This window comes from Echinops telfairi, unplaced genomic scaffold, assembly GCF_000313985.2.
Source record: "Echinops telfairi isolate 266 unplaced genomic scaffold, ASM31398v2 ScPeMD7_7466;HRSCAF=8504, whole genome shotgun sequence".
Classification (NCBI taxonomy): domain Eukaryota; kingdom Metazoa; phylum Chordata; class Mammalia; order Afrosoricida; family Tenrecidae; genus Echinops; species Echinops telfairi.
Genome location: NW_022111366.1, coordinates 4,404,812 through 4,431,596, shown reverse-complemented (window position 1 = coordinate 4,431,596; position 26,785 = coordinate 4,404,812). Strand labels below are relative to the sequence as shown.

At 42.4% G+C, this 26,785-nt stretch overlaps 1 protein-coding gene across 3 annotated transcripts in view; it reads right to left on the bottom strand.

The window, feature by feature from the left end:
• Nucleotides 1-5,569: 5,569 nt before the first annotated feature.
• The window catches only part of GDAP2 (ganglioside induced differentiation associated protein 2), a 60,247-nt gene continuing 39,031 nt past the window's right edge, over nt 5,570-26,785 (bottom strand). For 2 of the 3 annotated variants that reach the window (XM_004714884.2, XM_045283702.1), the window contains exons 11-14: nt 24,521-24,660; nt 22,779-22,833; nt 17,285-17,428; nt 12,577-13,215 (exon numbers count right to left, since the gene is read on the bottom strand). In XM_004714884.2, coding sequence (XP_004714941.2) covers nt 13,168-13,215; nt 17,285-17,428; nt 22,779-22,833; nt 24,521-24,660 — 387 coding nt within the window. In that variant the 3' untranslated portion in view covers nt 12,577-13,167. Of the gene's footprint in view, nt 6,184-12,576; nt 13,216-17,284; nt 17,429-22,778; nt 22,834-24,520; nt 24,661-26,785 lie in introns of those variants that run through there. The other variant, XM_045283703.1, reaches the window with a different exon arrangement.

Genomic DNA, 26,785 nt, shown 5'->3' with positions numbered 1-26,785 from the left:
AGGTCTCAGGTCCACTTTAGAGACAATATTACAGAAAATGATAAATCACCCCCCTAGGCCAAAGGTAATTTTATTGAGAGTGTCATTAATTTAGCCAATAGTATAAAATTGAAAAAAAAATTGCTGGGAAGAGGAAATTATACACGTATAGGCCAGCTTGTCAGACCACAATATATGAATTGTTGATGTGTACAGATTAAATGCTTATGTGACTGGACACTATTTCCACCACCAATGGGCATGGATGATAAACAAAACTTCAAATAACATCCAATCATAAAGGCAGAACCATGCCTGCCAAATTAATACATGTCATAAGAAAGCAAAGGATGCATCAAAACTGCAAATATATGAGACCCCAGGCCACCATTATTGGATTCTTCTAAATCTAGAGGTCCAAACCAAAGCCCAACGGCCACCTATACCATAACCTTAGGATAGCAGTCATCTGCTTCTTGTAACACAAAAGCATTTTCACCTTAAGGCCAGGGGAGTATGTTCCTTAAATCTGCTACAGGTGTTTGAGGTAAAGCCCTCTTCTCTCAATGGGGTTTCCACATAGACTCCTTCTGGTGTGGTCTATGAAGGATGTTGCAGGTCTTACAAGGGCAGAGTCTAAAGTCCCAGTAAAGACGAACTCATTACGGGAGTGAAATGCTTCATTCCTCCGCCTGCCCCCACCCCCCGCCCCCGGAGTGTCTGATGGTTTCAAACTGCTGACTTTGTGGTTAGCAACCCACTCTGTAACCTACCACACCACCAGGGCTCCTCAAAGCAATGTTGAGGGATTAATTATTATATTTTTAATGTAAGAGGTGGAACAGTGAGTGGATAGTTGTACAAATGGTAAAATACTAAGACACCTTAAACTTAAATTAACAACCCGCTCCAGCCAACTTTCCACACTCCTTGAATGATGATCCCTAACTGCTGCTGCTGACTCCTGAATACTGGTCCTCCCTTGGAATGTGACTGAGCCAGTGCCACTTAAGTAAAGAACAAAGGACAAATAATACAACTTAAATACTCATCTCTTTAGAGGACAAAAGGAAGGGCAAAGATAAACTGTGCAAACAATATCAACCAAACCACTCGAGGTGGCAAGGCCACCTAAAGCTTGCTAGATGTTAGGTCATCTGCCTATTAGCCCAATCTGCCTTACCTGCCTGGGCCTCCATTTCTTCACCACCAAGAGGGTCATACTAAGTCAGTGGTTCTCAACCTTCTAAGAATCAATATCCCCTTTTATATTTTCAAGTTATCTTACTATTAGATATAAACTCATCGATTCTGTAACTCACAAAGGAAAAAATCCAATGCTAAATAGCACATTTCAAAATGTAAATGTCACACATCTAAATTAGAAGACAGCAAGAAATGGTCAAGTGCTTATACATCTATATAAAGGATATGCATGGATTTCAAAAAAAGCATGACAGGTTCTCATTCCATCCAAGTCTTACATGTATTAAGAAAGAGGAAAATTACCTTAATGAAAGTAGGATTTACTACTCAAGTCAAATAACAGACTGCAGAAGTATTGAGAATCAGGGAGTTATTCTCAAATCACATAGAAAACACGATGCCCAGTTTCCTTCCACTGCTATGACATGGAGGGATGCAGCGATGAAATGTGTCACAATCATGTCTTTTTGTTGTGATGTCCACAGGTACAGAGTGGCATGCAGTCATCAAATTTGGACAGGGAAGAGAAGCTGGATTAGAAATAGAAGCAATCATTTCCACAACATAGATGATAATTATTGTGCACTTACGTAGGATGAGATCGAGAGAAATATTTTGAAACAATCTTAATGAAACTCAAAGGCAGGCTCATATTTCCCATGTCTCTACTGCTTTAATAGTTTGTGCAAATGTTTTCAGGAGCAAAGAGTTTGAAGTTTGATGCTTAAAATCTCGGGGTTAAGTTCTTGGTGGCTAACTGAAAGGTTGGGGCTTTGCAGGACAAAGTGGAGACGTCGGCTTCCGTGAAGGTTGCAGTCTCGGAACACCGTGGAGCAGCGCTAGGCTCTTCTTTCTGTAGCGCCGCTAAGACTCAGGATCCGCTTGACGGCAGTAGATTTGGTTTGGGCTTGACCTTTGTTTACATATAACTGTGAGTTCCTTTTGCAACTCTTTCCTCACATAAAGAGGAGTATCAAATCACCTGTTATAATTAGTGTAATTGTTCCTGCAAAAGTGGACCAAGACAGGAAAGCCCTTTCAGTAATGATTTAAATGCTGTAATACAATGAATCGATTGAACATCTGAAGGGGGCCCGCCCTAAAATATGGAAGTTTTTTCAAAGCTATGTATTTGGATTTTTTTTTTTTTAACAAAACAACCTTATCATCTTCAAGGTACTCTCCATTACACTTGCTGCATTTGTCAAATCTGTGATTCCATTCTTGGAAACATTTTTCAAACTCATCTGTTTGAATGGCTGGCAGCACCTCCCTTTTCTTCTTCATCACCTCTTCTACAATATCAAATCACTCTGCTTTCATGTCCCTCTTTCATTCGTAAAAACAAAAAGATGTTGCAAGGCCAGGTGAGTAAGGTACATGGGGCAAAAGCAGAATGCTTTCTTTGGCCAAAAACTGGTGCACTGAGATGGCTGCAGGAGCCGGTGCATTGCCGTGGTGGCAAAACCAGTCCCCCATCTGCCATGGAGGGGGCCATTTTTGTTGCACACTGTCATGCAATCTTTTCTGAACCTTTACACAGAAAGCTTGATTAACAGTCGGACCTGGTGCAATGAACTCCAAATGCACTATCCCCTTTACATCAGAAAAACACAAATGAGCATTGGCTTGTTTTTTTTGATACCTCCTTGTACGCTGCAACTTGAGCAAATATTTCTATTCCATTTCGCTCTTACTCAGCTTTAGTGCCACTTTTTATAAAAATTTTTTCAATACCATATATACTACTGATTTAGAAATTAAGCCCACTTAAGATCAACAGTGGGCTTAGTTTCAGTGGGACATCTCAAAGTTCTGTGGGAGAATCAAAGTACTGTGTGGTACACTGAGTACGTGGTAGAGTGTATTGGCCTTGTTTCTGCACTTGCAGCCATGGGCATCGAAGACTATCCCTATGTAGAGAAAGATCTCCATCGTTCCTGGATAGAAATCTTTTCAAAAACAAGGTCTCCAGGCTGAAAATGTGTGCCCCGCAACAGACCTCCATTCAGGAGCTACCCCAAAAATGAATCATTCGTATGTCTGCCTATTCTCTGTGCCTGGAGGTTATCTATAGACAAGAGTGATCAATTTCTACAGCCAAGCCACTATCAAATGTAGCAAATGATTCCGATAGATCATTACCCTGGGGAGGGCTCAGGGGCATTTGAGGTCAAGTAACACTAGATCGAGATGGTGACTCACCTCACTGCTTGTTTATTAGGCTACCTGCGTATGATATTACTTATTAACTATGTAATATGCTGGCTGTATGACATATATTTGAAAGACCTGTAAGCACCGTTATATTGACCCATTGGAAAATACATTCATCCTCAGTCCTGACATAGTGACAAGAAGCCCGTGTTCTACTGGCTGCCTGTCTTATTTTCCACCATCAAAGTTGTTCCTGAGGACCTGTTCAATTGCTGGGAACCCCCTCATCACAACAATACTCCAGGATATCTAGCTCCCTGGTTGTGCCTACTAAAGGACAGTAGTATTCTCTGTGCAACTATTATGACAAGTACACAAATAATTCACCCATACGCCCAGATCTGAAGAACTTGTGGTGCATGGCTCCCATGATCAAGTACTCTAAAAAGGATCAAATTAGAAGGTTCTGGGAGAAAAATGTGGAAAGTTGCAATCATAAGAGACCAGGCATTGTGGCTGAATAGACTGGTGGAACCCTTAAGTTCCTAGTTACCTTTCAGCTCTGGAACTGTGGTAGTTACATAATCTACTGTCGATTTGAGATTTAAGAGTGAAGGGGTGGAGTTTAGCCTCATTTAGAGGTGCTAAGGAGATAAATAGCTCGCTGGAGGCGGGACACAGACTCACTCCCTGGGAAACATGATTGCTGACAAGACACATGGAGCTACCGCAGAGCCCTGGAGCTGAAGGAGTCATATGGAGACCCCTGCCAGCGCTGAGTTGCCTCTTTTGCCACTGTATCCATGACTTTCCACTCACTGGCCTGTGATCTTCTTGCATTCAGCATCATTGCATGTGTTTCATAGGTATGAAGAGGAATTTATAGAATGGAATTGGACATATGGGCTAATATAGTAAATATGGACTTGATCCGGACTGGGATGTTTTCGCAATATACAATTGCTCTTTTATATAAAGCGCTTTCTTACACACACGAGTACCTATGAATTTGTTTCTCTAGTCCATCCAGACTAACACAGGAACTGAGCTCGCTTCTGGGTTAGAATAATCCACCATTTAAGATCAAAAGTGAGAGAGATGAGACTTCTACTGCAGTAAAGTTACTGCCTCACAAACCCACAAGGGGCAGTTCTACTCTGTCCTGTGGGGTTGCTATGAGTCGGCATTGACTCATTGGCACTGAGTGAGATCTAAAGGACAGAGCTCAAAGGGTTAGGAAGGAAGGGACAGGTCACACAGGGAAGTGGGCTGTGTGAGGGTAGATTGAAGGAATTACAGTGGATGAGCTGAAACAAAAAGGGCCTAAATTGTTGAATGTAAAGCTGACAGTCTGCTCTGCAATTCTGAATTACTCAATTCACAATAAAAAGTTAAAACACCAAACGACTCAAAAAGTCTCCCAGGGAGTGGCACTATCCCATAAGGATCTGCCAGGATCTCTAGAGCCTGATGTCCTCCTGGGACCATTAAGTCTTGGATATTTGTCTGGTGATGTGGGGGTCGAAATATGCAGAAGAAATTAACAGTGGCTAAAGAGTTATCTCTGAGGCTACATGTGGTTCTAGAGAAAATAAAACGTTGTTGTTGTTTTTTTAAGATGTGGATTCCAGCATATGGGATCACAAAAACAGAAACTTCTTAGAGATTACAAAAAACCCCAAAATCACAGGCATCCAGTCCATTCTGACTCCATTCTGACACTGCCCTGTGAGTTTCTGAGACTGTCACTCTTTACGAGTAGAATGCGCCGTCTTTTTCCTTCGGACTGGCTGGCTGATGGGTTTGAAGAGTTCAACTTGCAGTGATCGGCCCAATGCATAACCACGAGGCCACCAGAGCTCCTTGATATAGTGTATTCACTATTAATTATATATTAACTCAGACAAGTGAATTTATGAACATTTCTTTTATTACATAGGGAGAGAATTTGATGAATTGGATACATGTTGTCTTTAGAGCCCTGGTTAAGCATAGAGGGTTCAGTGCTGGGCTGCTAATCAGACTGTCGGCCTTTTGAACTTATCAGCCACTTCGCTGGGGAGATGAGCCAGTCTGCTTCCATAAAGATTAAAACCCCAAATTAAACTCACGGCCATCGAGTCGATGCTGACTCAAAGCAACCCTATAGGGCAGGGTAGAACTGCCCCTGTGGGTTCCAAGACTGTAATTCCACAGGAGTAGTAAGCCTTGCCTTTCTCCCAAGGTGAGGCTGGTGGGCTCCAACTGCTGACTTTGCAGTTAGCAGCCGAAATCGTAAGCACTCTGCCACCAGGAGTCCTTCCATCAAGGCCATGGCCTTGCAAACACATGGGGAGTGTTCTACCATCACCGTTTCGCCAAGAGGACTCCTCGAGCTCCCAGTGGGCTGATTTACCCACTCTTGGTTTAGGCACCATTTCGAGTTCTTGCAACCTCTCCTGGTATTTTCTCCCATCACCCAATTCGAGAAAAGGACAAAAGAGAACGCTAGCCTGTTGGTATAGTTAGTCCTTTCTTCAGACCTCCACATTTCATTTTAGAAAATTAGGATGCGTTTGAAGACTTTCCGTGACAATTTGAACAGTCAGAGAAGTATTTAAGATGTTTCACAGATGAAAATTAGGAAGTTCGTACTTAATTTTATGTAACGACGTAGGCATTAAACATCGTGTTTGATAAAGCAGAGGGCCAGCGAAGAGGAGGATGTTCAACGAGACGGACTGACACAGCGGCTGTAACAATGGGCTCGCGCACGGGCATGTTGCGGGGACGGCGCAGGACCCGACAGTTCCATTCCGTTGCACATAGGGCCACTCGGGGTCAGAATCTACTCGATGACACCTAACAACACAGGATTTAAAACACCATTGAGAGAAGGAAGTTATACAAGTAAAGGCTGGCTTCATGGTTGGTGGTTTCAAACAGCGAGCCTTGTGGTTAGCTGCAGCCCAACACGTAACACATTATGCCATCAGGACTAGGAGCTACTATTTATAAATATTCAATGTGTGTGTCTGAGGAAAATTGCGCTTCTTCTCAATCATTCAATGGGTATTATTATCCTTGTTTCATACAGGAAAACATTGAGGTTCAAAAATGCTGAGAAAATGCCTGAAGTCTGGAACTCACAGGTGCCGAATTCTAAGCTCTGATGCTATGAAGCAATACCGTGTGCTTAAACTGGGGGGCCAGTCACCATCTTTCCAGAGTGTACAGGGAAAAGCAACCTTACATTGGTTAAGAGAATGAGGCTTTTTTTTCTTTCTTCACATTAAGGAAAAAAACCTAATCATCATCACTGATGTTCTGAAGATTTTGGATAGTTGTCTAAAACCCCTTAACGGCCAGCACACATCAGTGTCTATGTTTGCACTTGGGTTAATTTCCAAGTGACGGCCCAGTTCTGCGTTAATTGTGTAGGGGCTCATGGAGACCCAACAGGAAAATGCTGCTTTCACACAAAAGACCAAATACCCTTCCTCTGTACTGACCCAGTGAAAATAGTCCGCCCAAGAGAAAGCCAGTGGGGGAGCTGAGTCACTACATGGCACGTGATAGGCCACGCATCCTGAACTCAAGGGGACCTTCACAAAAGCGCTCGGCACTATCATCTCATTACAAGAAACAACTTTAAGTGTTGGCAAATGGTTGCCATCCATCATCGTCAATTAACATTATTTTAAATTTTACAAATTTGCTCGTGTCTTGTCTGTAAAGCTTGGCTTTGCACTTGCGCAAGAGCTATAAACAAAGGGGTTCATACTTGGTCTTATGTTTACATCATTCAGACGACATGATAATAAACATAACTGAAGCAGAGCATGATGCGGTAAGAGAGCTTTCTTTTCCTTATTAAACGTGGGTTCTGTCTCATTCAGGCCTGAGCGGGGCGCCCTGTGCTCCTGTGTGTGGCCTTCACCAGGTCACGCCCCCTCCTCCTATTACCGCCCCCTCGGAGCACCTGCAGCGGGATAAATAACGTGGAGAACATCCAGCCCTGAGGAGGAACTGATAGGACCGCTCCATTCTTTCCTCCAAACAGGGAAACGTGGAAGCTAGAGAGTCTAAGCTCTGGTTAATTGGAGACTGGTCTTCAGATCGAGTGTTGGAATCATCTAAGAGTGTTAGAGATGAGAATCTTGGGAGTCAGAGGTTGTCACGGCAGTGGTTGGGGTGGGTTTGGGGACCCACCCACTAATGACGCAGAATCTGCATTTTCACAGGATCACCTTGTGATTCAAGAGGCAGGGGAAGGCTGACAAGTACTGGCCAAGCCTTCCGAGGGCATGCTGAGTAAAGCTCACTTCTTTGTGTACTACTTTTGAAGTTAAACTTTGGTGATTAAAAACCACCCCCAAACCCACTGCCATCCTGTCGATTCTCAGTGACCCTACATTGGGTTTCCAAGGCTGTCCATTTTTCTGGGAGCAGAGCCTCATCTTTCTCCCAGCTAGTGGTTTGAACCTCAAGCCTTGGGGTTAATAAACCTTGTGGTTAACCCCACACGCCACCAGGGCTTCTTGACTAGAGAAAAACCCAAACCAAACTCGCTGCCATTAAGTCAATGCTGACTCATTGTGGGTTTCGGAGGCTGTACATGTTGACAGGAGTAGAAAGCCCAGTCTTTTTCCCCAAGGAGCTGCTGGTGGTTTCGAACCACTGACCATACAGATCACAGTCCAACTCATAACCACTATACCACCAGGGCTCCGATTAGATAAAGGTATGGTTCAAATGGCCAAAGATGAGTACTCTATCTTGGGGTGTAGTAAAATTACTACCATTTTTACTCTTCAAAGGCTGCATAAGCATAGGGTGAGATTCTCTTTAAAAGGGCTCTAACTTCCAACTCAAAAGTAGTAACAATTTTAAAATACAAAACATTCATCAAAACCTGATTTTGAACAAAATTTAAGATATCAATTAATACATTCATAGGTCTCCCAGTAGCAATTAAGTGTATTTACGTATGTTTGAACCCTTTAGGCTTCAAGTGGAGGTCTCCTGGCAGGCCTACAGGACAGGGTAGAGCTGTCCTGTACAGTCTCTTAGGCTGAAATCTTTCTACCTGATGCCACGACCCTTTAATGCAGTTCATGTTGTGGTGACACCCCAACCATAAAATTACTTTTGTTACTACATCACTGTAATTTTGCTACTCGGGTGACCCCTGTGAAGGGGTGTTCGAACCTCCAAAAGGGTCGCGACCCACAGGTTGAGAACCGCTGCCCTAAGGAATGTACAGGCTTTTCTTCTTGAACCCCTGGTTTGATATATTTAAGGTTTATTGTACTTATAAAGCCTCGAAATTGTTCTTGGAAGTAGAGACAAAACTACCAACCAGTATCTAAGAGGACCTGCAGTATTTAAAATGATCTAGATACTATTTAAGGGCTACTTCAGTGAAATCCCAAGCTTGAATTGTGCTATTAATTGCTTTATGCTATTTAACCTGGACCATCGAAATCATTCCCAAAGAAGGTAAAACAGATTATGGGGTGTGAGTAGATATTATAAATATGTATATATTTATCTTTATACACATATATGCATACATACAAGAGGGGGGCTGTTTCACAAAGTTCACAGAAAAAAAAATCCATTCTTTAATTCTGCTTTTCCATGAACATTTTGAAGCCTCCTTGTATATGGTAACGGATAGTAGGCAATCCCTACTAAAGCCCTGGGTTTATGATGTAAGCTAGATCATGAAAAGGCAAAACCTTCCCACATCTCAGGCAAGTGCAAACAAAGCGCCAACTCTTAAGCCACAGGCGCATTAGTGCCAGTGCAGCAGCACCCCCGGTGCCTCACTATCCAGACGACTGACGATGGTACCATGAGAACCACAATCTGAACCTCTCCTGGCTAACCGACCTCAGAGGGTATCTTTTCCATCCTTATTACAATCCACTGTCTACAAAATGATACAAGTCTCTTTGCAGTACTTGCAATCCAGTAATTGTTCATGCATTAAGCAATGTAAACTCTACGTACACAAACACACACACAAGGTATGGAGGGAAACCCAAAGGGTGACTCAGTATTACACTTGATCACTTTTTTGCTAATGGTTACAAAGACAACACTCATTAAATGGCTTCTAAGCAAACAGGAGGCTGAGAAACAGGCACGCCCTCCTTCTCTAGTACAGTGATCACACATTCATCTTTCTCTAGAGAAGGGAGCTGTTGTATGCCTTTCAGACTTTAAAAAAATTGATTTAAAATCTACATCTATTTTTCTTCTACCAAAAATATTCTACAAATCAGGTTTTGTAGAATCTACAAATCTGCGTGGTAGAATACTTTTGGCAGAAAAAAAAAAGAGGTATCGATTACCCTCAAAATACTGCAGAGGGAGACTGGCTAGACCAGAGGAGGCTGTACCAGACTGGTACAGATAGGAACTGAAAATACAGGGAATCCAGGACGGATGAGCCCTATAGGACCCGTGGTGTGAGTGGCAAAACAGGGAGGGTAAAGGGAGAATGGGTAGGAAAGAGGGAACCGATTACATGGAACTGTGTGTGACCTCCTCCCTGGGGGACAGACAACCGAAAAGTGGATGAAGGGAGACGTCAGACAGGGCAAGATATGACAAAATACTCATTTATAAACTATCAAGGGCTCATGCGGGAGGGTGGAACGGGGAGGGAGGGGAAAATGAGGACCTAATGTCGGGGGTTTAAATGGAGAGAAAATGTTTTGAGAAACAATGTACAAATGCGCTTTACACAATTGATGTGTGTATGGATTGGGATAACAGTTGTATGAGCCCCTAATAAAATGTTAAAAAAAAAAAAAAAGATCAACAACAACAAAAAATACTGCAGAGGGATTCCTCTGAAAAACAAGAACATTAGCTAATGAAATAAGGTGTATATTGAAACTACTAAAATATGCACAATTAGGTCTTTTACTCATAGAGAGCAATGAAGACTGAGCTTTTGTAAAGGGATCATTTTCATTATTAAGCATCTTAGCTACACATGAATTTAAAAGAATAGAAATATATGCTGAAACAAGAAGTGTACTTGTTCTAAAAACAGTATTAGCCCTTGCATGAATTAATGAACTTAATATTTTTAAGTTGTGTCTTTAGCAATTCAACTAACATTTGGCGTGGCCAAGGTTTAACTGAGTTAAGGACTTGGTGGTGCTTTGAATTAACATCAGATGCTAATGGTCATCTCCACCCAGCCACCCCTTTGTGTCCTTGAAAATGGGGTGTTAATCCAGGCTAGCTTTTTGCCAAAGGCAGACATCAACTAAACATTACTTAATCCACCCGATTCCAAGATCACTCTTCCCCCACCCAAGATTTAGTACATCGAAATAACTTTACAATACACATTGGACAACTATAAAAACAGGGCCTTGGCCCCTTACCAAATTCATTTTCACTGAAAGGGAGTGCCCTTATTTTTAATAATCATTAAATTGTGAAATATGATTGATATGTACAAAAAGGTTCAAACAGCTTGTGGAGAAATCTAGTTGAAAGGGCAGTTTCCCACCAACTTTTCGAAGCCCCTTGCAGTCTTTATACTCTAGGACGTAGTATGTGGAACCTTCCTCGTGTGACTAAACATGTCGTATGGACACAGCAAAGGAACATCCTTTCAAATCTGCCTGGAAGCAATCGCACATATGTACTGGCTTATTTTCAAATGCCAAAGTAGCTTGCTGTCTCCACCATGTCTAAAGGAAGTAGTTCCGATCAGACACTGAGTACCTGCAGCAGTCTGGTCCAGCTTCAACACCCAAAGTGAGTGCATTTTTATAGCTGCTTCTACTGAAAAAGATACTTAAAATATGATCTACCAGTTGACTGCAGAGGATGAGCCTACTGTTTCAGGATTTTAAGATTCAAAGCGCAAGTCGTTGGGTAAAGAGTACTGGTCAACTAGGTTTGCACTGGTTCATTCTGCCTTCACCCTGCCAAGGGTTTGAGGGGTTATCTTGTAGTCTCCTCTGGAGAAGGATGTGGCTGTTAGTTTCATGGTTTTTGGTATTTTTTTAAGTTTGGAAGGGAAAAGCAAATTCTCAGCAGGGGCTCAAACCAGAATTAACTTGTTTGAAGCTTGTTGAGGAGGAAGCTTAGCACCTGACTGCCTGGACCTAGGGAACAAAACGGAACAAGAGCTTCTTCCAGGGCTCCATCCACAGGCAGCCTACATTCATGTGCAAGAACAAGTGGGCCTAATTTCAGACAAAAGGCTACTGTGTCCAATACCTGTACGAGACCGGAGCACTTGTCTAAGAACTGGAAAATCCCTTCTTGTTTACATGGGAAAATGCCACAACTTGGGGGGGGGGGGTCCCCATCCTACATGAAGAAAAGTGCATTTCTTTCCCCCAGTGAAGACTGATCCCGAGCACACTGTAACACAAGAGTCCCACATTTCCTGCTGTGAGCTGCCAACGTACAGGATGGGGTGAGCGAGAAGGGGGTGGTGTAGGAATCAAAAGGAATATGGAGACACTCAGATGGAAATGATAATTGTTTGAGCCGAATTCAAGAAGAAAAGTTGAGGGTGGCTAACAGATGCCTCTCATTACAGTGCAGCACTGGAGGAGGCGTGGCCAGAAGTTCTGGACAAAGGAGGACGGAGCTCTGCATGGTGCAGAGCTCTTGTCCCAAGAAAAATCCCTCAAAAGGTGCCAAGGACAAGAGGAGTGTCTTGTAGCAAGCACTCCCTCATGTGTTGTATTCCCATTTAAAAACGAATGCAAGACACTCCACCCCACAAATTCCCAGGTTTTTTTGGTCCAAAGACACTTTCTAAAGGCCCTCCCCATGATACCCTTGTAGCATCATTCTAATTTTTAATTCATAGCAAACTAAGGCACAAAATAGAGCCTCAGGGCAAGAGGTGGGCTGGGGTTGGGGGGTCGGTAGACAATGATCAGATCCCTGGCTCTGTTCAGTGCAACAAACTTCCTGCATATTGAAGTGACTTTTCTACAAAATGCCCTTCGAAATAGTAGCACTGAGAGCCAAACAGTACTTATTCAGGACGCTGGGAAGACGCACTCTCTTTAAAAGGCTCTACTGGAGCCTCAGGAAAAGCTCTTCATTTAAGAGCATGAAGGTGCGCAGCCCCGTATGAGGAGAGCAACTGCTCGTGATCACAGCAGGCAGAGGGTCGCTGTGGCCTACTCCCTGCTCCTCACTCTTCCGACAAGAGGAGCGGCAATCTTAACAAATCATACCATCGGAGGAACTGAGGCGGGAGCAGCAAAATTCCAAGTCATGTATTTGTTAACTTTTGTTTGCTTGTTTTGATCAGTCAAATACATTTTCACATTCTTGGTCCCAGGACAATCCTCTTTTACCACAACCAAGTTATGTGTATAAGTGTAAGCGGTCTTAAAGCCAGACTCTGAAACACACAGTGCACCTGGCCAGCACACATGGTTCGATAGATTTTGAGGAAAAACTTCAGTCCACAAAAGCAGCGTGCAACATGAAGGAGCTGACACGAAGGATACCGGTGGCTGGTCTAATGGAGAATACAGTGTCTTCTCAGGAAATGGAAGACACTCAAAGTTGCTCCCCGATTTCCGTTAACGCTCTAAAAATGAACATTTCCATTTGGTACAAATATACAAATTTAAAATAATTGTGCAGTTCTGAGTGGTCTACCATTTTGAGATTGCTTATGTGCCAGAAAATATACAGTCAATAAAAAAATACCAGAGAGGCAGGGGGAAAAAAGACTCTCTGGATCTGTACAGCAAAAGTGAACATCACTTCAGTAGGTAGCGAGTCGTGGAGAAAGTGGCATTCTTGGCAACCAGCAGCACTGAGGACGGCAGGTCAGAAATCTGGTGACGGGGGATCCGATGTATAGTATGGCCCATTTTCCTGGGGAAGAAGGTGGGGGAGGGGGGAGACAGGAACATTAAATAACAAGACCTACTTAACTGGGAACGTGATGCAAGGACACAATGTGATTGTGTATGTACAATGCATTAGCATTAGAGTAGCTACCCTGGAGTCAGTCAGTGTTAAGGAGGCAGAGACAGCAAGTTTGGTCATATTTCTAAATGACAGTACTGCTTATAGAATATTCTACATGCTAAGTACCTTATGAGCACCTTTGTCTGACTGTCATTTAAATCCTCACATAATGCCAAGAGGCGGGTGGGCATCGTCCCCATTTCACAGATGAGGAAACTGAAGACCCCACGGCCGGCATCCTTCACCCAAGAGCACCCAGCTAGCAACCGGCAGAGCGTGATTTTAAACCGAAGTCTATTAGAATCTAAAACCAGATTATTTTTTGTTAGACCACATTGTCAGTGTGTGCTGCCTCTAATATCGAGTTATGAAACAAAACTAACGATCACTAAGAGGAATTTAGAAAGTACAACTATTTGGGCAGAAATGACTCTCCCATGACATGCCTGAGTGGCAAGGCTTGTAATAATTATAGTTCTCAGGGCATCTAGCTCCAGATTAAGATGCAGAAGCAAATGCATAACTTTAATGTGAAGGGAAGAAAGCAATCAATTAGGGAAGAGGAGATTTTGGCCCTTCGCTTTGGCTAATTTTAATAAAAATTACGGTTCCTAGATTAGACTTATGAGATATAAAATTGGTTTCTCAAATTTAAGGAAAAGCTTTGACAAAGAACGTGTTTTCCAGTAAGCCGTACATAGAAAATGTTTATGAGCACTTAAGTCAGTCCACAGTTGGGACTGCAGGAGGAGGGGCAGGCTGGCAGCAGCATGGCTGTAGGTTTACTATGCTACAGGTCTGAAGGAGTATCGAGTCTTAAACTATCCAGCTTTGCACACTGGGGGGTGCTGTGGTTGTTGGGTACAGTTGAGTGGGTTCTGACTCAGAGCGACCCCCGGAACAAGGGGACGAAACCCTGCCTGGTCCTGCACCATCCTCAGCACTGTCCTTCCTTTGAGATTTGGGACACTAAGTGAATTCGGAAGTATGTCATTAGAGCAGGGACTGCTCCTGGGCCATAATCCGAAACAAGAGTATAGCTAAGAAAATGGAAGCTTGACCAGGTATCAAAACAATGTTTGTTTGCTTATTAAATGTATGTGGAGGCAAATCCTACAACTGGTTATATTTCTGAAAAGTGGGGGGAAAAGAATGAAAGTAAATTAAAATAATAGGAAATGTGGACTTCCCAATCAAAATCTTCACTAGAGTCCTGCCATTTTCCATAAGCATAGAAGCTATGCTTGGAGAAGCATGCCCTGAACAGAGAAATCTACTGTGAAGCTCATCTGGAAAGAAACGGTTCACGCTCATCTTTAAGATCGCTCTCCTCCACTGCCGCCGTTCTCCAAGTTTCTCACATCAACATTCAACTGTGCAAGGCAGGCAGAGCCAGTACTGAAGCCTATGGGAATACTTAAGCATGGGAATCTGATGAATTGTTCGTAGGCAAAATTGTGTACTTATTCTTTTAACTGTATTTATAAGAGTGTTGTCTAGCTTTCTTTATGGGATGGCTCTAGTATAATTTTCACCAAGACAGCTAGACTGTACATTCTGTCCCTTTTCATGCTATAGACTCCTCTGTTACTCTTCTAAGTCCCATGACGTCCAGAAAACAGAATGAAACTTGTAATCAGCCAACCTCGTTAAACTCCATATAAAGACATATATGTACAAGGAACAAGTGAACAGGAAGCTAAAATTACGCAAGTCTACACTCATCTTTTTTTCTCTACGTAAACTCTTTGCTTTCAATTCTGACTTCTAGTGATCCTCCCATAGGTCACAGTACACACGCGCCACAGGGCTTCCAGAACTGTATCCTGTTCTCATTTTCCCCCACGGGCGGGGGTGGGGGCGGGGGTCGGACCTGCAGACCTGTCGGCTGGCAGCCCAGCTCTCACCACTGTGCATGCCCACAGCTCCCAAGCTCACCGCTGTTGAGTCTCATCGCACCCTCACAGGGCGGAGTAGAACCGTCCTTGTGGGTTTGTTTTTAGGACGAAACACCTTTAGGAGAGTAGAGCACCTCATCTTGGCAGCCATTTTCCAACTGCTGACCTTGTGGTTAGCAGCTCCATGTCCCATTCTTCCCATGAAAAGAAACAGTTTCGTTGCAAGGATACTATCCAATAGCACACTAGTATCTCTACCATGTGGCAGGTCAAATCTAATACGAGCATACTGCCTGTTTCTTCCTCACGCTTCTCAAAGGTTTTACTACTCATGCCTCTCTGGAAGGGGAGAAACATCACCCATCAACTGTCCCAAGGCAGAAACCTTGCTTGTTACTTCAGGATCCCTTCACCCTCTGTCCCTAAAGACTACGCAGTCACTAAATTCTATGAATTTTATTTCCTAACATGCCTCCTTCTACAGAGTCCCAAATCTTCACAGCCTTGCCATTATATCACCACCACTGCCCTGAGCTCTAGGGCTCTCTAGCTGGCCTTCAGTAATGGTCTCTGCTTGTCTCCGTGCCTGTAGTCTTATCCCGCTCCACTTTTGTATGTTTTCATTATTGTCATCTTTCTAATGACAGTGCTTCCTTGGGTAACACTCCCCCTGACTACACAGTCCGAGTGCTGCAGCACTGTATGTAAAGTGAGAGCATGTCGTGATCTGCCCCCGCTGCCCCTTCCACACCATCTCCTGATACCTTTTGTTTCTTCCCCCATTTTTATTCTTTTTTGGCCTTCATATATAGATAAGTACCTCAATTTTAGAATGCTTTCTCTCTATATGTGTGTGTATATTTGGAGAGGGATGAATCAGTGAACCAAGTGTCAGAATACCGGTTTTCTTATTTACTGTGACTAAATCACATTATCAACTAGACCTATAATCAACATACCAAAAGAGAATAGAAAGCACGAAGAAAACAAAACAATAAAATCCCAGCTTCGACAGTGATTAAGGTATACTTGATTTTTAATTAAAGTCTCTAGATTAGGCTTATATAAACAGAACATGTGCTGGCTTAAGAAATGGTCCTTTGTGTTTTGTAACCAACACAAACCAAAGAACCCAGCACGAGCATTTCTATGCCACGAAATAAATGGTAACTACAAACGGATGTTCTCTACCTTCCCCATGTATTTAACAGTCTTTGTATTCACAGCCAACTGCTCCAATTACACATCATCTCTGTGCAAGCGCCACATGGGAACTTTCATTCACCACTAGAACACATTAAACACATTGCCTTTCATATAAAGGGAACAGATAGCAGAGTTGACGTTAGAGGAATGGTGGAGAGGTATTTTTACTGCATATATGTTGTATGGTAATTAGGAGGAATAATTCAGTCAGTCTTAGCATGGTTTTCAAATGCTTTATACATAAGGATATTTAATTAGCATCTGTTATGTGATGAGCCTCATAAGCTTGCAGCTTGTGGTCAAGCACACTATTTTAAAAAATTACTAAGATGATACTTTTGAGTATACCCAATGGAAAAGAACTCTGATTAAATGCAAGAGTAATCTATTGATTAGTATTTAAATAATAGATCCATAAATGCAATTATAAGTAACAACAGCATTACTGTTACCAGCGGATGATCTCAAACACATTATACTAACTTTTACAAAATGGAAACGTTGGACGAATGTCACCCACTTTACAATTAACATTGAAAGTACACAACAGATTCTTCTGGTTCTGTGGATGTAGGCAAGTAGCAGCCCATCTGAGGGAGACGAGGCAGGTCTAACTGTCCCAAAGATGGGAGAAAAGGACTGGCTTCAAACCCAGCCAGAAACTCTCCCACTGATAAAGTATGTTTCAGTTAAAAGGATTCTCTTGGTCAAAGTCTTTCTCAGTTATTGTAGGAAAGGCATGAGAACATTTGTGCAAGAACAGCGATTCACATTAATAAGATCTTGTAATGAAAACGCTGTGTTCATAAACACTGCTTAGTCAAGTTCGTAACACTGCTTAGTGAGGGAGAACTCCTGGCACTGCTTACCCGAGCATCGTATTCAAGGACGAAAGGAGGAAAGTCGACCTGTTCTGGAGATATGGCAGAAAATAGCTGGTGGAGGCTATCCACATGGTGGACTTTGTCCTTCAGTCCTGAGACAGAAAAGGTGGTAAAAAACCATGTTGACACCTGGTAAAAAGAAGGGGGAAGGAAAAAAAAGATTATGTGGCCAAAATTAGAATAAAAACACTGTTCTGAATAATTACCCTAGCACAAAACTACATTTCAAAACTGAACTTAATGCCAGAAGACTCTTGCAATAGTGTTTTAGAAACTACAGATGCTAGTCCATTAGTGAGTTGCAGAACTAAATTAGTCCAGTGTAAACACTGTTGTTAGGTGCCTTCAAGTCAATGTGTGACCCTATGCACAACACAACAGAAGCACTGCCCGGGCCTGTGCCAGCCTCACAGGTGTTACTAGGCTTGAGCCCACTGTTGCAGCCGCTGTGCCAACCCATATCCTCGAGGGCCGTCCTCTCGTTTGCTGCCACTTGACTTTACCAAACATGAGGGATGTCCTTCTCCAGGGCCTGGTCTCTCCTGACAACACATTCGAAGTCTGTAAGACAGAGTCGCACCATCCTTGCTCTAAGGAGCACTCTGGCCGTACGTCTTCCAAGACAGCTGGGTTCGTCCTTTTAGCAGTCCATGGTACTTTCAATAGTCTTTTTCTTGGCTTTTCCTTTTTCTAATGTATTATAAACATTAGGAAAAAAGGGAGTAAGAGAAAGAAACTGGAGTAACATTTACTAGGGAATGTGGGAAGGCTAAGTTTTGCTTCCTGAAGCTTGTGCTTCCATTACGTGTATGCATGCTCCCATGCACGTACAGCATCATGATGCTTCTCACTGGGGGTTTGGCCAGAAGTTTGGAAATCACGGCACTGTCTGGTAGAATAACTACTTCATGAACACCTGGAAAATGGTTAACATCTCCAAATCTCAAAAATCTTTCTTCAACTTTTCAAATGAAAGAATTTTTGGGCAATACTTGAGCTTATACAGTGTCAGTTGGTATGTGCTGTTTCTCAAGGTAAATCATGGCGAATCTTCTGCAGCTGTGCAGCTTCCTTTCTGCATGTCACTGTGAGACATACATCTGTACATGGAGCAAGTCAGAGCCATGTGATTTGTTAAGGTTTCTCCAGTGTGAGTACAGGACTGTGAGAACTCTGATGTTGCACCATATTGGCGTGAGGTGGTGGTGAGGTCAGAGAGGTTGGGTGGGGGGAAAAAGGAGAGGGAACAGGAGAAGGCATACAGTCTTTAAAAAAAGGTAGTGACCACCCGAATCCATAATCTTTGAAAGAGAAATACACTCTTCGGACCCATTCCTTCCCCCTTCCTAATTTAGACAAACTCACTCAAGTGGACGGAAGAGGAAACGCAGTTACAATTTTCTGTTCAGGGAGATCCATGAGTACCGTTTTCTGTGTTTGTATTTGTATAATTTTATTTCTGTATAAAACCCTGCTCGCTGCCAGTGAGTTGATTCTGCCCTACGGCACACACACGTTCCAGAGCAGAACTGCTCTGTGGGGTTTTCTGGGCTGTCCCCTTCACAGCAGCAGCGGATAGGCCTTTCACAGTGCCGGGTGCGTTCAATCTGCCAACCTTTACGTTAGTAGTTGAGTGCAAATCATTTCAACACCCACCCAAGGTCTTATTTCTACATAGCTTAGTGTTTAATTCCCAAAGGTCTCTAAGCATAAGTCATATATGTTAATTTAGGGAACCTTATATTTCTCAAAAAAAAGATTTGAGCGTCTACTTAAAAAACAAAACAAAATAAGAAAACTAAAAATTAAACAAACAGACTGTTAAACTGTCTACAGATGGGCTTTGGGTCTCCACTCTGCACTCCACCTCATTCACATTAAGATTTTTTGTTCTGTGTTTTTGATGCCTGATACCTGATCCCATTAACCTCATGATCACACAGGCTAGTGTGCTTCTTCGGGCTTTGTTGCTTCTCAGCTAGATGGCTACTTGTTTATCTTCAAGCCTTTAAGACCCCAGATGCTATATCTTTTGATAGCCGGGCACAATCAGCTTACTTCACCACATTTGCTTATGCACCCATTTTTGTCTTCCGTGATCATGTCAGGGAAGGTGAGCATCATAGTTATTAGACAATTGGACATCCCCTTACAGAAGGGTCACAAGGAAGAGAGGAGCCAGTCACGGTACACCATAGCACAGATGAAACATACAACTTTCCTCTAATTCTTTAATGCTTCCTCCCCCACTATCATGACTCCGATTCTACCTTACAAATTTGGCTAGAGCAGAGCATATACACCGGTACAGATAAGAACTTGAAACACAGGGAATCCAGGACAGATAAACCCCTCGACCAATAATGAGAGTAGCAATATCAGGAGGGTAAGGGAAAGATGGGGTGAGAAAGGGGGAACCAATCAGAATGATCTACATATAACCCCCTCCCAGGGGGATGGACAACAGAAAAGTGGGTAAAGGGAAACAGCAGTCAGGGTAAGACACGAAAAAAATAAATGATAAATCATCAAGGGTTCATGAGGGAGGGAAGGTGAGGGGGGGAAATGAGCTGATACCAAGGGCTCATGTAGAAAGAAAATGTTTTGAAAATGATCAATGGCAACAAATGCACAAATGTGCTTGACACAATGGATGAATGTATGGATTGTGATAAGAGCTGTAAGAGCCCCCAATAAAATGACTTTTAGAAACCCCAAAACCTGTTGTGCTAATTTGTGAATGCTAGATTCTTTCACCCAGTTACTTACAAATGCAAAACCTGAGAACCTAGGGTCACGGAATCACACACTAGGAAAGGACTGCTTGTATTTGTACACTCATGAAATCTGCTAAATCAAGAACCAACATGGGTTTAAATTCTATTTGTTTGCATTCTACTGTCAACCTAAGGAAGAGCCGGGAGAGTGAGTCATGCAAGCAGTCGACTTCTCATCACTTTGGGAGCAGCGGTCTGGAAAAGATCTGAGAGGTGTGAGACGCCGAACGGTGTGGTGTGATTGTTTTATTATGCCCTGATGTCATCTCATTATTTTAGGATCATTAACAATGCTCCATTTATTGTTTTTCACTTAGTACAAAATAATAGTGGAGATTTGATCACATAATCCTTTGATTTTTAAATTACAGAAATCCACTCATGTCAAGTCAATGCTGACTGAGAGACTGCGGAGGACACAGAGCGGCCGTGGCGTTTCCAAGGCTGTCATCGTCACAGACGCAGATTGCCACATCTGTCTCCCTAGGAGCGGCCGTTAAGATTCAAATCGCTGACCTTGGAGTTAGCAAGTGAGTGCTTAATCACTACACCACCAGTGCTCTTCAACTCTCTAATTTTCCCCATCTCAAGAAATTTCAAGGTGATAACTTTCACTTTGTGCATCAGATCTCCTTGGACTTCTGCCCAAATCCAACATTTGCACTGGCTCCTATCCATAATACGTCTGAAATACATGAACGAAGTCTTTCCATCGTGCTTCTAAGGAGAATTCTGGCTGTACTTCTTCCCAGACAGAATTGTTTGTTCTTCCGACAGTCCACAGTACTTTCCATATTCTTTAAAAACATCATTAATTCTTCTGTGATCTACCTTATTAATTATCCAACTCTCACATGCATATGAGGTGGCTGAAAAGACCAGGGCTGGATGGATACAGGTGCACCTACTCCTCAAAGTGACGTTTGCTCTTCAACACATGAAAGAGGTCTTGTGCAGATTTGCGCAGTTTAATACAACATTTGATTCCTTGACCGCTGCGTTCATGTGTGTCGATTGTGGGCCCAAACAGAATAAGAATCCTTGACAACTTTAAGATTTCTGTTTAACTAGAGTTCACTGTTCATTCAGTTTCCTTGTTGTGAATATTACACTAAATACAATAAATGAAACACATTATATTAAGTGTACATTTGCTGTTTTGACAAATGCACACCCATGAAGTCAAACATCTGTCAACACATAGAATGTTTCTATCATCTCAGAAAGTTCCCATATGCAAGTCTTATCAGGAAGTTAAGTTTCCAAGAAGCCAAGACAATATGCTTCAAGGAAAAAGTTACCCTCTGTGATTAGGGCTGTTAAGGAAAACAGGTAAGATAAAGACAAACAAATATATGCTGGTGATTTTGGTGGGAGCAGTTTCAGCCACACAATGGAATTAAAACCAGCCTGGAGTGCGTTCAAATTCACAAGACTAGAGCTAGTAAGCACAGAGCATCGATTACACTAAACAATGCGGTTGTACAGTTGAGGAGAGAGACACAGAGACTCTTCAGCATGTAGAGCTGACAGAGTGGGAGAGAAGACAGGATAATGATGAAGCCAACTATTCAGGGGAGAAATCCACACACGGCCTGCACAGTGTGCTCAGACAGTGCTAACTTCCATTATTTCTCTGGGATCCAAAGCACAGATAGAGGGCCTGGCCTTCGTTTAAGGAGTACACTTCTGCAACAGAGAGAAAGTCTAAAAGTGAAAGGGAAGACACCAAGGGCTTCTTGAGTCATGGCTTCTATTTCTTTGTTGAGACACAAGACCATCTTCCAGAAGCAAGGAGAAGACACTAAGTCGAGCAGCTGGGAGGGCTGAGAGCCATTCTGGGCACCGAGCAGTGGCCACATTAGAGGCCCTGTAGGCAGCAATGAAGGCCAGGCCATCTGCTGAGGAACCCACTGTGTGCTTTCCCCAGCAAACCAGAAACAAAAATGGAGGCAGGAGAACATTGCACTGTTGTAACATTAGTGATGAAAGGTCAGAGGTTACACGGGATTTCAGATGTTGACAAGAGCCACTGAACTGAACTGAACTGAGAGCACTTGGGGTTGTAGGCTGGATCAGGAAGGCAATAAAGACAGAAAGATGGCATTTCTAGAAAAGTAAAAGAATAAGGGACCTGGACTTCTTGATGACGCCACGGTGTGGCATTCGATACTGGGGGTAGACTTGGAAGAGAGAGGGTGACTATCTAGCCTCTTAGAGATCCTACGGGCCAAGAGATTCGTAGACAGCTTAAAGAAGCAACCAGAACAAAAAGCAAATGCGACAGAAGAATGCAGGATCCTCAGGGGTCCTTCGCAGGAACATTTACTCGCTGTAGGATTGGTCAGGGGACGTTTTCAATAGAAAATACACGTGGAACTGAGATCTGAAGGACAAGTGGCTGTGAGTCACAAGCAGAAATAAGAAAATGCATTCCACAGAACAGGAGGCGCTGCGGAGGCCAGGTGAACACAGAGCATGGAGAGGCAGAGACAGAAAGGCTACTGACTTATAAGGGTTGTCCACCAGGATGGGAGAGTCACACAGGGACAAAGTACTAAGGCAGGCTCGCTTAAAAAAAGATCAAGCAAAACAGCAATCATGGTGATAGTTACAATTAAGATGCTGAAATACCGCTTAAACATTTAATATTCTTGGCATGAGGTGCACTTAGACTCTAGAGAAAAATAAAAATAACATACCTTTGAACGAAATGTTGGATGAACAAAATATACAGCCTTTAAATTCCTTTTGTACCTGATTCAAAAACAAACAAGGGTCAGTATAAGGTTAGTCACTGCTATCAACAACTCTCTGCTTGAATACATAAATTTATTTATACAGGAAAAGTACACTTTTAAAATATATCTCTAGTTCATATATTGATTTTAGGAGCAACATCAAAAATAACTCAAGAACACATTGCATTTTTTAAAGTACTTGTTTGGTAGGAGATATGGAGTGTTTCTGTCAACTGGGATGGAGCCATCTACTGTTGGACAAAATTAAGTTCACATTTAACAAACATTCATTGTGCAGTTTCACCCTCCACTCTCACCCACCATGTAATGCTAGAATCTATGGGGTCAGACATATAAATTAATAAATTAATAAAAATTAAAGCAAAAAACTACATTCCAATGTTCATAAACAGCAACAGTGACAATCACTCAGATGAGCACTTAATACTTAGGCTTCCCATCTAATTCTTCTAACAACTGTATGAGGCAAGTACTGTTATTGTCTTTATTTTAAACTGCCCAAAGTCACCCAGCCAACAAACCACAGGGATGGGTGTTGAGGCAGCATGGTTTCTGCTTTTATCTACTGCTCCACTTAGCCTTTCCAAGTGGAACATAAATCACAGGATGCTATGTTCCGAGTCGGCGAGCGTACTGGACAGCCTGCAAATCTTTGGGCAAACAGCCTGCTTGGGCTTTTCTCTGGAGGAGCTTCTGGAGCTGGGAGCTGAGCGCTGACCCAGCACAGGCAGTCTGTAACTCCTGACAGCCCAGTAACCACCACTGGCTCACATCGGGTTAATTGAGGAACACGTCAGAGTCGGGCACAAACCCCTCACTGCACAGAGGCCTGCTCGCTCCGCCTACAGTGAAGTGAGTGAACGGCCTTACAGACACAAGAGAGGCATGGCTACTAGGTGGCTAATTGGGCAATGAACACTCTATTATTCCTAAGTAAGATGAGATTTAATGAAGCAGTAAATTGTTGGGAACTTCTGTAATTTACCTCGGTGGTGCCCTAACTGTACGATGGGAGTTTTCAGGGAAGACACGTCACCTTGGTGACACAAAGAAAACTGCCATCAGGAGGGCAGAGTGCGGTCCTCATGTAGGAGCTACATTTTGGGAGAGACTGTCAGGCCTGACACTGATCTTTGTGTAGTTTCCCGTTAGAGCTCCATTAATCGCCTCAAAGGAAATGTGGTTCAAGGAAGACAATTTGTTGGTTCCAAGCCCAGATTCAAGTCCAGATTCTGTGTCTGCTGTCCTGTGATGTTGGGCAACACATTTAACCTATCAAGAGGGCCAATATTCTCTTATTTCTCAAATTTAGATAATACCTTTCCTAAAAAAAACACCCAGGGTTACTGGATCAAATGAAATCATGTATGTATTTTGAGAAGTGTAAACATACCATATAAAATACACAGTGCCATTTCTGTTTTGTACACAAATATTGGTAATGTTGCTAGGCCTTTCCCAACACACTTGGAAGAGGAAAAAAGGTACATTTAATTTGCTTTAAATAAAAATAAATCTGAGTTAACTTAAGGAGGGCCTCTTTTTAAAGTATCTGTATATAATAAACTTCTTTGTTATGTGAAACATGCTTTCAGAGAACAGATAACAATGCCTACTATTGTCTAAAAATAAAGAAACGATTCCCCACCCCTCCCCCTTCATAATTTGCAAAAATGACTAACTTGACATCCACAACATCATAGAGTTTCTTCAGGAAATCGGAGTCGAGGTGATTGTACTCGCTGGTCAGTGTGTGAAAATACACTAATACATATTCCTTCACAGCGATGTGATCCATTACATGGATGAAATACAGGAGAGCCTAAGGAAAAACAGGAGGAAAGACTAAAACCATTCGGTCTGGCGGTCTACATCAGCGGTCAAGAAGGGCAACCACCTAGAAGGTTAATCTAGTCTGTGCTCCCTGTCGTCTCGCCGCTGCCGGACACCTGGGAATATCTGCTCTCTTAGGAAAGCGCATCGTCCCAGTGTCCACTCATTCTCCTACCTGCTGCAGTCTCATCTCCTGCTGCAATCTGTAAGGACGGGAGGAAATCAGTCTCCATGCTCTGAAACAAATCTGCATATATTTGAAACTCTTCTTGAATTAACTATTTAGCTTCTTCTTGAGTACCAGGATAACAAAATCATGACAAGGAGAATTTCTAGACGTTTAATCATTCTTTAAGTTTCTATCTGAACTCAGTCTTTGCAGTCTCCTTCGCTACAATCCCAGGGTTTGCAGGAGCTGACAATTACTATAAAAGGAGCAGGTCTTGGGTAACCCACTCGGAGGGCTTATTTCTGCTGGGATCGTTCATGCAGATCTGAGTGAACGGAGTGATCTGCAGAACTGAGAACAAGTTGAGGCTGTGGAGGGCAGTAGGCTGGGCAACATTTTTAGAGCGCTGAACAACTGAAACTTACTGTGACCCAGATCAGTTAGAGAAATGTTCCATTGCAGGAGGGATGGAGTGCTGAGAAACAGTAAAACAAGCCAGGTACAACAGAGGCAGGGCCAGTATGACCTCGAGATTTCCTGGTAACGAACTCAAAGCAGCAGCTAAGAAGGGACAACTGAAGGGTGACTATAATGAAGGCCATTTTCTAACTCTTCCCCAGGGGAGTCCTTGGCATAACACGACTGGACAAACATGGATTATCCTCATGAGTCAGAACTGACTGGATAGTAGAGAGGATGTTTTGTTTCTTTTCATGATCCAATGCTATCAGAAAGGGCAGAGGAGGGAACTAAAAAAAACATAGTTTTAACCAGTTTGGACCTGATACTGTAACCCATGAAATTGCCCATCAAAATGAGATGGTCGGATTTATGTTTCTTGGTATCAACCATATCACTGCAGAAGAAATGAATGTCACACTGAATATTAAGAACACAAAGCAAATGACCACACACAGACACTTACTGAATTTCCCTCTGTTGGATTCTCTATGTGTAGATGTGAATTTTGAGTCTCATTTCTGCTCATATCAGATTACTCCTCGGTCCTCTTTCTAACTAATTGCCCACCCCTGCTCCATGGCAACTTTGATACCTTTTGGTCTTAAGTTCCCCAATTCTCATCTAAAAATGTTTCCATTTTTAAGAATTAAAAAATAGATTCCATATATATTTGTGTATACAGTGAACCCTCGTTTATCGCGGTTAATCGGTTCTAGACCCTACCGTGATAAATGAAATTCCGCGAAGTAGGATTCCTTATTTGTAAATCAAATATTTTCGTAGTTAGGGCATAGAGGACATGAAAAAACACCCTTTAGTCACCATTACACTCGTATTACCCAATTTATTAAACGAAAAAGGGAAAATACAGTAAAACATTTTGGACGTTACAATTATCATTTATTATATTATTTATGGCATCAAGCGTGTACAGTATGAGCCAATCAGTGGCAGTAATGACCGGGCATGCGCTGTTACGCAAAAACCGCGATAGAGTGAAGCCGCGGAAGTCGAAGCACAAAGTGGCGAGGGTTCACTGTAAACTGAGTTTTTCAGTACATTTTTAATGCAGTTTTTATAGTAAAATTAGGTGCATCGACTGATATTTGGGTCAGCTTGTACTCGAGTATATACAGTAGCTCCCAAAATACAGAATGCATTTTGGAATATTGACTTCTTGTTTTTATCTTGTGGGTTTTTAAAAACAACTAAGGTTGGAGTATATGCAATTTAATATGCCATCTTTACTCTTATTGATATTATCTTATGAACACTTTTCAACAATACTTGACTCTATAACCATCATTTTTAAGGGACACAAGACATTTCATTTGTAAACAGACCATAAGTATCTATTAGGAACTTAGTCTGTAATCTTTTGCTACAAATAATCCTCTGAATAATATGACTGAATGAACACATTCTTAGGTTTTTTAACCAAGCACCAGTAACCTGAGGGCTAAGCCAAAAGAAATCATTTGTA